This window comes from Centrocercus urophasianus, unplaced genomic scaffold (assembly GCF_019232065.1).
Source record: "Centrocercus urophasianus isolate 14NV4802_14NV808 unplaced genomic scaffold, USGS_Curo_1.0 seq_11, whole genome shotgun sequence".
Lineage (NCBI taxonomy): Eukaryota > Metazoa > Chordata > Aves > Galliformes > Phasianidae > Centrocercus > Centrocercus urophasianus.
Genome location: NW_024884253.1, coordinates 80,403,769 through 80,416,081, shown reverse-complemented (window position 1 = coordinate 80,416,081; position 12,313 = coordinate 80,403,769). Strand labels below are relative to the sequence as shown.

At 42.3% G+C, this 12,313-nt stretch overlaps 1 protein-coding gene across 9 annotated transcripts in view; it reads left to right on the top strand.

The window, feature by feature from the left end:
* Positions 1–12,313, top strand: part of F13A1 (coagulation factor XIII A chain) — a 191,927-nt gene that overhangs the window by 149,096 nt on the left and 30,518 nt on the right. For all 9 annotated transcript variants that reach the window (XM_042808748.1, XM_042808749.1, XM_042808747.1 and 6 more), the window contains 2 exons: positions 2,004–2,255; positions 9,385–9,503. In XM_042808748.1, the coding sequence (XP_042664682.1) occupies positions 2,004–2,255; positions 9,385–9,503 (371 nt within the window). The remainder of the gene's footprint in view (positions 1–2,003; positions 2,256–9,384; positions 9,504–12,313) is intronic.

Here is a 12,313-nt window from a genome sequence, read left to right as displayed (position 1 = left end):
AGGATATTCCTTCCCTGGCATCCCTGCTAAGTCTGCAGGTATGTAGGCAATATCCCATGCAGGACAGTACAGTGGCCTCTGTCTTTCTGCATGCAGCTGTGGGGACTGGCATGGACGCTGGGCTGAAAGAATGTTGCTTACTTCTCAGCAGCAGCTACAGGTGCTCCTTTGTCAAGCAGCAGATAGATAAAGGTATCTTGTGGCTTTGCATGAAAGAGGACCTTTGTTGTTTTGAATGGTAAATGGGATTTTAGACATTGAGTCTTCAGATACCAGAGATATAGTACCTTGCGAAGCCTGGTAAGAGGTGCAGGTTTCCATAAAGATGCATTGCAGAGGCCCCATGGCTTCTTTGGGAACCTGTATTGTTCTTATGGGCAGACTCACTGCAGAGGAGTTCTTCAGCTTCCTGATTTCCAGCACACATAAGGCATGGTCATGTGGGAGCGGAGTCACAGTGCAGTGCATTCTGTCCCTGGTAGGCTCCTACAGCAGGCAACCTTCAGTGTAAGTGACAGCATGGGTTCCTAAGCACGTAAAAATACTAATCTTTCTCTCCCTCCTTTTTGGAAGAGATGAGGAAGATATTTAAATAAAAGTAGCACTTGTTAGTGGTTTTAAAGGATATCAGTTCATTTACTTGATTTGCTCTGCAGCTTTGTTTGCATGAACTGCTTAAAAAACCCATGACAACTATTCCAAAACTAGAAACAAAACATCTACTGGGGAGACAAGCTGGGTCATACCCAGTTCTGCTACAAAGAACAAGAATGTGTTCAGCTCTCAGATCACAGTTGTTAGCAGAGGAAATACTCTTATCTGTTACCTCTATAGGCTCTTCTCTGTAGACAGTCTTTCCTTTGAAGACTTATTTTTGAAGTGTCCAGTGCTTTATCTTCTGCTGTTTTCTATTGATTTTACTCTCTTATTCCAGTCCGTCTTTCTTCTGTAGGCCTCTTCTTTCAGTTGTATCCCTTGCTGATCTGAAGGGGTTTCATGGGTTAGAGCATCCCTGGCCTTTAGGGAAACTGGGATATTTATGTGCACTGAAAATCTGCAAGATGGAAGTTTTTGTGTTCTGAATAACCTGTTGGATGAAGCTCAGTAATCCCAAATATCTTAGAAACATGGGGGGTCAGGCAGATCACAAGCTTCACATTCAAAGTTAGAGTTGCCCTTTCCCAGAATGTGACAGTGTTCAGATCTGGGTCTATCTCTGCATCAGCTGTATAAAAATAAACAAACAGGAAAATCAGTGCCCTTGTGCATTACATTTTTAAGCTCTAAAATAGTAGGAATGAAAAATAGAGAAGTCTGTCTCTCCCTCTGTGCTTTTCCTTACGGTACCGGCGAATGAGAATAAAACTTTAAGCCTAAAATCTGAAATGAAAAACAGACTTGAGAATGACATAAGGAACTCAGCCTTCTTGCAAGCATTTTTTTTAATCTATAGCACTGGTTGGATTCCAGTTATAATTTGACTCTACCTCAGGCTCAAAGGGTATAATCCTTCCCATCTATTTTGAATTCTAGCAGTGTACATGTTTACATTTAGTTTGTCTGTCTAGATGCTTTTTATGCTTGACAGAGTAAAACAAGTTTCTTTCGGTCATGATTTGTCTGACTGTAAGGCAAAATACGAGCAGTACTTTGAAGGTGTGTCATACTTTGGGGCCCACTGCTTGCACAGACCATTTAGCTACCCAGCCAAGGTATGTTCATCTAGACTCTGGGGATCCGGAGTTGGTTCCCACACCATCTACAAGGTTCTTGGGGAGTATCCATTGCATGGGCTGCCTGCTGGGAAGTGGTGTATGCCCTTCTGTGGCAGCAGCACCAGCAACTAAGTACTGTTGAAAGCTCTACGGAAGGCAGGTGGTTCCTGCCCACTAACATTTGCCATCTCTGTAGGAAATACACAAAGGGACAGAAGACTGTTGGTAAATGAAGAGATGCTAAAGCTAGATGAACCACATCATGGAGTTATCCCCTTCTCTCCCCAGGTCGCTACCCACAACCAAACAAAGGCACCTACATCCCGATCCTCATAGGTGATGTGCTGAAACCTGGAGAGTGGGGAGCCAAGATTACCCACAAAGACAACAACTCCATTCGCCTGTCCATCATGTCCTCTGCTACCTGCATTATTGGGAAGTTTCGCCTTTACGTTGCCATCTGGACTCCCTATGGCATCATCAGAACACACAGGAACTCAGCAACTGACACTTATATATTGTTCAACCCCTGGTGCCAATGTAAGTAGTTTCTTATCAGTGTCAAAGACTCACAGTTTTCTCCACTGGGCTCATTGGTTTGTGAGAGGGTATAGTCCAGGAAAGGGAACTTGTGCCAAGGTGGTTGGAGGCCAGTCTGTATGAATACAGAAAGGATCTGTTTACATTTACCTAATTGCCCAGAGCTAAGTATTACACTCTTGAGGTTGCCTTGTGAGTGGGGCTACAGGAGCATTCTGTAGTTTCAGGAGGCTGAGTTTGTGTTTACCAACATAGCTGGCATGGCACTGCTCCATTTTTGGTATTAAATATATCCCAAGGCTTTGCTCTGGTTTTAATAATCATCAGTGTGAACCTTCTGCCTGCCGCCATGTTCCTTAAACAGATAAATCAGTACGGGCATGTTTTTTTCCCAGGATTTGCTGTGGGGTAGGATGTAGTGGCACCCCATTCACAACAGCTGAATTACATTGCTGGTTGCCACATTTTAGGATGGAGCATCTGCAGCCCAAAAGCCTGCTAAAACTCAGTGGAAGCTGCTGTCCTGCACAGTTTGGATGCACTCAGTCTGCTACAACATGATTGGTGGCACCTTGCTGTTACACAGGATTTGACCTTATAACTTACCCTTAGCAGTGACTAATTACCAGCAACCTTGTCCTCTTTGACGAACAGAACATTTTGCAAATTAGCCCTTTTTGTAATCCAGTGTTAAAGAACTTTTGTTTTTTAAATCTCCCTGGACCAAGGTAAAATCAGCCCTTCTGCTGACAGAATTGCTCTTTTACCCAATGAACTCAAAGTGTGGTTTTAAGGAGAAGGCAAGGAGGACTGGTGAGGCTAGGTTCACCAGCCTTCTGACAGGATTTAGCACTGTGTCTCAGCTTCTGATGCTTGTAAGGCTCCATATCTGGCACACGTACTGCTGTATATTTAGGTCACCAGCTAACTATATAGCCTCCTGCCATCCTTCCATCATCCTTCAATTTTTTACCAGAGGATTTTCATCAAATAACCCCATACCGAGTACGGGCCGTCTTACCATGTGATGAGTAAGATTAGCATTATTAATAGAGCCCATTATTCAGCCACACTACTGTCAGTACGTAATTTGTGCTGACATCATTACTTACCCCTGGTCCAAGGGAATATAAGCAGTGATTAGCTTATGCATTATTTAGGAAGATATATGTTAATGCTGAGTAAAGTGGAGTTAGTTAAGCAGGAATGGGAAGGGCAGGGCCCAAGGCCTCACAGCACCATGAGGGACTTTTGAAAGCAACATAGAGTTGCATACCTTAGAGACACATAGTCAGTTTATTCTGGGAGTAAGAAGAGTGGGTAACAGAAAGCGAGGGATCATTGGCAAAGCTAAATGAACTAATGTGACACCCTGGTGAACAGACAAAGCCTCTCAGTGTTTTTAAAGGCAACATCAACATGTGCCAGTTCCAGCTCCGGAGGTGTGATTCTCCACCCCAAGGCAGAGAATCCTTTGGGTGGAGTCCTGGTTTCTCAACAGCCAGCTTGTTAGCCAGCACAGTGACTGTGCCGTGGCTCAACATCTCTTTAAACAGGAAAAAACCACAGAGGAAAATTTTAAGTCACCTCATGACAATTATGCAGCCAGTTGGGGCTGAGGGCAGTCATAAAATGTAGAAAAAATGTGGTGGGGGGAGATTGGCTGCCACAGCATGTGTGATGGGGACCACAGAAGCTGACTTGAGGATGAGGTGAGCAGTAAGAAGGGGAAAATCAATCCCTCATTCACATCTCCTACTCATATCTCTGTATGCACTCACTTCCTGAGCTGAATGGGATCAAAAGCCAGCAAAACAAAATCCATGGTGTGGGAGCTCACATGTAGAGCTCAGAACATGCAGCAGCATCCATCAAGAAGGCTAACAGAGATGTCTACTGCAAGAAGGCAAAAGAGAGACTCAGAGCAGCAAGGCTGTGCTGTGGGGGTCACCCGCAGAACATCATGTCCTTGTCCCCAGCTTACGTGTCCAGGTGTGCCACAATGGATTCAATTCCTGACCCTTGCTAACTATTGTAGTTTTCGTTTTTTGTGCGCTTCATTTGGATGTGGATTTGCTTTCTTTCCCTCCTAAGCAGTTTGGACTAATTGGTTCCTGTGTCTGCCTTTTCTCCTTTGTGTTAGAAGAGCAAGGGCAGTATTTCTCCATGCTTTGTCCTCTGGCTGGGAAAGTTTGTGCAGTGGAATGACAAAAGGGTATAAAAACTCAGGCAGTTAAACTGCACAGAAAACAATAGTTTGAAAATCTCCTGGACTTGTTTGCTGGGTTAATAGTTAAGAAGCAGAGTCTGAGTAAAAAACCTCATTAAAAAGAGAGAAGGCTGGGGAATGAGTGAACGGGGATTGTTATCACAGGGGGCAGAGTACAAGCTCCATCAGTGTCTAGTGCAGCTACCCAACTCATCATTTTAGAGAAACATCAATGTGTCTGTGTGAGCTTTTCTTTAAGACAGAGGCATTTATGCCCTTTCTTGTTACTTCTTTTTTCATTGTAATTCAGTTTTGACATAATTTCCCAGGCTGAGATGTGTTTTTTTTCTACTATTTCAGAGCAAGTCTGCATGCTTTACCATCTAAGCTACAGAGCAGCCTCTGTTCTTTGCTTCCAAAATCATCAGATGCTTTTATATGGTTAAGGCTTATCACCAAGAATACTTTACAGATGCAGATGTGGGGCCCGATCTTGCAAAGTGATGTGCTTCTGCCCCAAACATTTTGGAATTCAGCAAACAAGTGGATTGGCATTTCAGATACTCATGTGAAATTAGCATTAGTTAATAAGCAAAGTAAAGCCTGCAAGGATAGGCAACATCCTCTCTTCAGCTGACATAACAGAGAAAAACAGACATGCTCTTGGGCACACAGAGCCCTCTTCAGTTCTGAAACAGGAGATACAAATGGCAAGTCATTCAGGATAACTTATTTGAGTATAACTTGATTCTTAGCAATATCAGACTACATGAAAGTGGAGAATGGCTCCTTTGATCTAGGTACTGTGAGCTCCTCTCTCTGAGGAGGTGCTGAGCCAGCGACATTCTGCTTGGGAGCACTCAGTGTCTATCAGGAAAAGACTCTGCATGTCTCTTGTGGCTCTCCTAGGTGGAGATGCATAGTGTGTCTGTAAGTTGCAGACTCATGGACTGAGGATTATGTTTCATTCACAGAAGCTTTCTGCAAAGTGTTTTAGATTAGAGCAATTAAATATGTTGCAGTCTTGGTGACTCAGTTGACTCTGCTACCCATGTCCTTCAAACATCCTGTTACAGTTTGAGGATTAGTAGCATGTGGTTGCCTTTGGACATCTCTAATATCACAGAATCATGGAATCATTAAGGTTGGAAAAGACCATTAACATCATCAAGTCTAACTGTTCACCCATCACTATCCATCATCAATATGCCTACTATACTGTCTCTAAAACATTAAATGTGATCAGGCATCCAAGTTTGACTCTGTAACATTTTCTGTTATTTGTAGCCATATATTAAATTGTATGTCTTCTACCGTAGATTCCAAAAAATTCACAAATTCAGAGCTTCATATTTCTGCTACACTCACAGAGGCAAGAACCAGCCATTGCACAGCATCATCCAAAGTGGAGTGGACTTTGTAGATACCTGTTTTAGCTCTTGCTGCGTTTGCCACAGTGGTGTTCTCCTCCCAGCAAGAAGTTGTCCAGGTTCCATGCTAAAGGAAGGCCAGGTCCTGAAGGCAAACCAACTTCATCCATCTGCAGGTTCTGCTGTGCTCAGCTGTCACTGTGTGCAGGAGAAGATGACATTTCCAGCTCCAGTGGTTGCTCTGCTAGGGCAGGAGTTTCCCAGGTGCATCAGTACCAAGGAGGGGCCTCTCATGGCTATTCACTTTCCTAAAGGGACATAGCTTCTCTGTACTTCTTACTTCTTTCATAAGGAGCTTTTTTCACACAGAAGGTGGTGAAGCGCTGGAACAGGTTGCCCAGGGAGGCTGTGGATGCCCCATCCCTGGAGGCATTCAAGGCCAGGCTGGATGTGGCTCTGGGCAGCTTGGTCTGGTGGTTGATGACCCTGCATGTAGCAAGGGGTTGAAACTAGATGATCATTGTGGTCCTTTTCAACCCAGGCCATTCTGTGATTCTATGATTGCATGAGCTTTTGTACAATGGGATTTCTCACCTGCACTACTGTCCTCACGTGGAATGTGTTTTCACCTTATCTGTCTTCAAACAAAGAAGCATAGAGGATTATTTGCTTCTTTGTAGCACTGCTAGCTAGGGTCTTAGTAATTTCCCAGGATAAAAGAAGTAAGTAGAAAAACCTTAAAATGCTAGAGAAAAAGAACAAACAAGCCTGGTGCTTTTTCTTGGAATTCTTCTGTTTGTCAGATGTGAAATTCTGCTTGCACCAAATAATTAGGAGTTGTACTATGTAGAGCATGCTTAGCATCAAAGTAGTCACAAATGCCTCGTATTTTCTTCTAAACAGTTCTCAAGGGTAGTGAGAGCTGTCAAAAATCAAAGCAGCTGGCTTTTATGTGGAACACAGAGGCCCGTTTTACTTTATCAAAAAATAGAAATAATTTAAAATAATTGACAGAGAAGTTAATCAATTTTCATCTGATTTAGCAAAGATCACGCAGTCTTGAAATAACGTAGGCATCTCAATTGATACCAACGAGATCAATATTGATATTTATAATCCCTGAAAGAAAACAACAGCTGTCAAGACGGCATGTGCACACACTCTGCTGAATGCATAACTGTACTGAAGCAGGTGTGAGTTGTACTCCTTGAAATGCATTTTCTGTATTGTTTGTATACACATGCTCCAATAAAACCCAGAGCTCAGTGAGTCAATACATGTAATTGCTCCATAAGCAAATCAGGCACATCCATCCTAATGACACAGAGCCTTGTGTGATTTGCAACATCCACAACATTTTTGATGGGATGTTGTGCAGAACTTGCTTAGAGGTGGGAGGTGGACCTCAAGAAAGTCGTGTAATATGGTGCTTCCAAAGTATGCATGTCACTGCTGGCATAAATGACTGTAGCCTTTGGATCCACTGTCAGGTCTTAACACTGTTTCTGTCACCTGGTATCCTCTCATTGTAAACTCATGATCTGCTTTGTGCCTGGGTGCAGACTGACTTGGTTGTAGGGAGTGCCAGGCTTATGAACAGCCCTTGTTACAACCCAGCCTTTAGAGGCCAGATATGTAGCACCCTGCCTCTACACAGGGAGCCTCAGACCTGCCTGCCTCAGGGAAAGCCAGGCAAAACCTGCTGCTTTTCCATCTGCTCTGATTCTGATGTAGCTTGCTGAGCCTGTATTGCAACCTTGTCAAAAGCACAATGGAAAGCACTGATCTCTTCAAATGCAAAAAATCCTCCTTACATCCAATACCTGCTTGAATACCAGTGTGAAGCTCTTGGTGTTATATATATATACATAATCCCTTCTGCATATGTAGATGTATTTATATCCATCTGAGAATAAAGATTCCAACAGAGTCAGGTGTACAGAATGGCAAAACTCTTCACCTACTTGAAGTCAGTGTGAGTTTTGCCATTGATTTTTCAGATTTTAGCTGTTTTCAGCTGAACTGCAGTTCTGTGGGTAAATGGAGAAGAAGCTCTTGAAGATGAGTTTTAGAAGGAAGTATAAATCTGATTTGAATTTCAACAAAATGCAACAAATCAATAGGCTTTTAAAGTGAAATAATCCCATAGTAATTTGTAGTAAGATGCAGAAGAAAGCCTCTATGACAGTGGTAAGTGGCAGTTTTGCACTTGTTTATATCACACATTCACAGGTTACTGCTTCTCTTTAATTTGTTATCTGGTGCCACATTACTGATTTCCTGAAATTAATTAATTCCCAAACCATTACATGTTAAGTGGTACCTCTTAGTCACAAAATACCATTATTGGCACAGGAAATAAATCCTCAACTGTTCTAACGTCACGTGTCTGCCATGAACATCTGAATAGTTTCATGTAGTTCAGGGTTATTTATATATATTAACTGTGGGTTATTTAAGTATTTGAATCTTTGCAGGATGAGGATCCACTTATATTCTCTTGACTCATATTAAGCGAATCTAGGATGTATGTTTGATATATGTTTTGATGAAGATGTCTTCCAAATGCTTCCAGTTTTCATTTGGACAAACTGAGAGACCTGGGTCTGTTTGGTCTGAAGAAAAGAAGACTGAGGAGGGATTTTATCAGTGCTGATAAATATCTAAAGGGTGGGTGTCAAGTGGGTGGAGCAAGGCTCTTTTCAGTGATGCCCACTTGCAGGACTAAGGGCAATGGGTACAAACTGGAACGCAGGAAGTTCCATATGAACATGAGAGAGAACTTTACTTTGAGGGTGACAGAGTACTGGAACAGGCTGCCCACAGACATTGTGGAGTCTCAGTCCATGAAGATATCCAAAAACCCGCCTGAACACTTCCCCATGCAACCTACTGTGGGGAACTGCTTTAGCAGGGAGATTGAACTTGGTGATCTCCAGAAGTCCCTTCCAACCCGTATGATTTTGTGGTTCTGTGTTATTTTGTAATTTCATATTGGCTGGTCGGTCAAGCTACATCAGGGAGGAACACTGCAGTCAATAACTTATGTACAGGAAAAGCAATCAAACTCTTCTGTTAATGCACTATAAAGGTGTATTCCAATTTTTGTAATGTGCTACAGATTTTTTCTTTAGATCTCTTGATTTGATCTGTTTTCTGTTAATCTTAATAGGCTAGAAATTGTTCTTTGATCTGTTTGTACAGATGCAGAATTGCATCACGGTGCCCCAACTTTTAAATTAGTGGTACAGAGTAATCATAAAACTCTTGATAAGATGTGACATTTTAATCATAGTTTTCAGATCTTGAGAAAACAAGCAGGATTTGTCAGCGTTTTTGCATCTTTCATGCTTTTAAGTTGTGTATCATATTTCTAATCAGGGTCACTATCTCCTCATGTTTGTATTCTCTTGAAGCAAGTGATGTTTTGTTTGATGGGTGATGGGCACATCTCATCCAATATGGCTGTAGTATATGCTAATTATTTTCATCTTCCCGATATAAAATCTAAATGGCAACGTTGATGTTTGTTTTGGATAAATTGATACAGTGGATGCCGTGTACCTGGATGACGAGAAGGAAAGGGAAGAATATGTCTTGAATGATGTTGGTATTGTTTTCCATGGAGACGTCAATGAAGTGAAATTCAGAAGCTGGAGTTACGGTCAGGTGAGCTATTTAGACCTTCTCTGACTGCTCCCAGTAGGACAGCAAATGAATTTAATCGACAGCAGACTGTGGTTGAGACTGTGGGCTCTGGAGTGCATTATTGGTCTCTACTTCAGAATCACAAGGGGGTATAGTTTTTTAAAATTGTATGATATGGGTATATACCTAATCCAGAAAAGCAATGTTATAATAGCTAGTATTTAAAGATCTTGTTGTAGGGGCACATTTCAGATACTAAGAGGCTTCCTGTTGAAAGCTATAATCATTAGCTGAGGTTTTCACTATGCAGCAGCGTTTCTGCTGCTGTGAACTGCTGCTTTAGGATCAGACTGATTTGGTGAAAGACAAGAAGCTTATTTATTTAGCAAGAGGTTGTATTCCCTTTTGACTCTTCCTTTCAGTTCTAGCAGAAGTGGAAGTAATTCTCATTTTTCCAGAAGTCAGCTTTTCTTAGGGTTCCTGTTACAAACAGAGGTTTGGTCCCAGAGTTTTACATTTCCTTACCACAGTGACAAAGGGGGGAACTTCTCCCTTTGCTATCTGGACTTGACAACTTCAGCCCTCTGAAGATGTGGAAAGCACAGTCCTGGCTGGCTGGTGTGTGGTAGTGATATGCCTTCAGTGTTATCTATCCCTTACTGCTTACCTGTTTTATCTCAATCTGTTTGTATCACTAGACAGCCTGAAAGTCCCTGAGGGATGAAAGAGTTAAGTTGTTGTGTGAGAATGGGAAAATAGCATTCAATAGCAACATCAAAATTAGCAAAGCTAATTTTCACTCAGGGGTATTCCAATGGGCAGTTATTGGACATGGCTCACCTTACATCCTGGTTTTTCACATCAGCACCACTAAGAAAATATTGAAGTACTTCCTTCATGCCACAGTGATGGATCCCTTCAGCACTCTGCATATCCCCAGCACAGCCTTGCAGAAGGAACCCTCTTGCTTTGCTTTCTGTCCCTCAGCTGAAGACTAACTCAAAGTTTAAGCTGGCTGGATTGCCACTGTGCTTGCACTAGAGAGCTCTTTGAATTGACATTGCTCTTGCTTCCTCATTTAAGGATGCAATTCCATGTTTTTTCCCACAGCAGTGCTGCTTTAGGTAGCTCCTGCCTTTGCACCTTTCCACTGGTTGTCTCAGCGCTGTGTTTGTGGGGTTTGAAAGAGATCCTGTCTAAGCTAAAAATAATCCTTAAATAAGGTGAGGGAGAAACAATTCCATAAACTGAGGGTGCATCTGAGAGAGATAGGAAGAACCAGATCCTGAGGCCAAAGCTGGGTGTGCATTTAAGTTGACCAAAAATGCCCCCTCCTGGCCCTTCCTTCCCCCTGCAAGTGTTTAAACAGCCGTGCAATGAATCAGACCAGAGAACTGACCTAGCTGAACAAGCAGCTCCTTTTTTTTTCTTTTTTTTTCTTTTTTTTTTTCTTTTTTTTTCCTTGGGTTGTTATTCAGGCATGCTCTGCTCCTACATTTAGGATTCACTCTGTGACAGATGTAGGGGAGGGAGAGAGGAGAACGAGTGGCTGGAAATGGAAGATGTTGCTTCAACCAGCTGCTGGATTTATATCCTAAGACGCTGAATTTATGGACTATAGTGGTTTGGCCTGAGGTGCTTATATTCTGCAAATCCAGCACCTTCCTGACACAAACACCAACCTCCCTTGAGAAACTGCATTATTTATTTGGTTTTGCTGGGAGGCAGCTCTGTTTGGGAGGTTAAAGCTGTTCCACATCCCTTTGTCATACGCTTTTCCTTCCGGTGTTGTCTGGCACTGGAGAGCTTGATTTCCACCCTCGGTGGTGGTGCACATTTTGTTGCCCATGTGACAGCTTAGTGTGGCAAGTGCATCAAAGCCAAGAGTTATCCCACAGCCCATCACTATTTTTGTGAGGGTGAAATGGACATCTTACATCTAAACACAATGGAGAAATATTCTTCTGGTTCAGAGTGATAGAGGATGGTTTCCCTGATGCTACCCTACCAATTCCCAGCCATTAAAACATAAGCTTTCCTCATTTTTAGCAATCTTTTACGTTAAAACTAGGAGCATTGACAGCTGAAATCTTTAACTGAGGATTGTAAATTAAAAAGGAACATGCAGTTCAAAACTGGATTATTAGTGGAAGATCATTTTCACAGCTGCCCTCTTTAATGAGCAGCATCAACTTGAGAGGAGGAGAGGCAAGAAAAATGGACCCAGGAAGAAAACACAACAACCACTTGAAACATGGCTATAATGACTGAGGATTCGGGATGAGAATGTTCCTTGTAACATGACTGCAATTCCTTTCTTCTAAGGGTGTGCAAATTGCCAGTCACTCAGAAAAGCCCAAGGGAGATTGAGGAGAAATTTTGCTTTAGAAGAAAACTGGGCACATAGGAACTCTCCAGCTAAGAAATATTGGAAGCTATATTGGTGCTGTATTGATCTTTTAACTCTGCCTTTTTTTTTTTTTTTTCTTTTTTTGAGAAAAGTAAAATGAAGCAGGTGGGCATAGTGCTCTTGTTGTCATGTTGAGCTTAATCATGTCCACGTGAGCCCAAAGCACAAACAAAATTTTGTGGTATATGCATTTCTTAAGGTTAGATCACTGCCTGTGACCGGCTATGGGAAACACAGACCTACTTCCACCAGTGCAAAAGGTGATGCAGCCCCTCTTACTTGGATTTAATTGGTTTGAAGTTTTTCTACTAGAAGAAGGTTAGCATCAAAGGGGAATGTCCACTGAAGGCCAGTCTCACTTAAATGCACTGCTCTATAATGCAATGCAAACCAATGTCCAGGCAGAGCCTCTTTTCCTGTG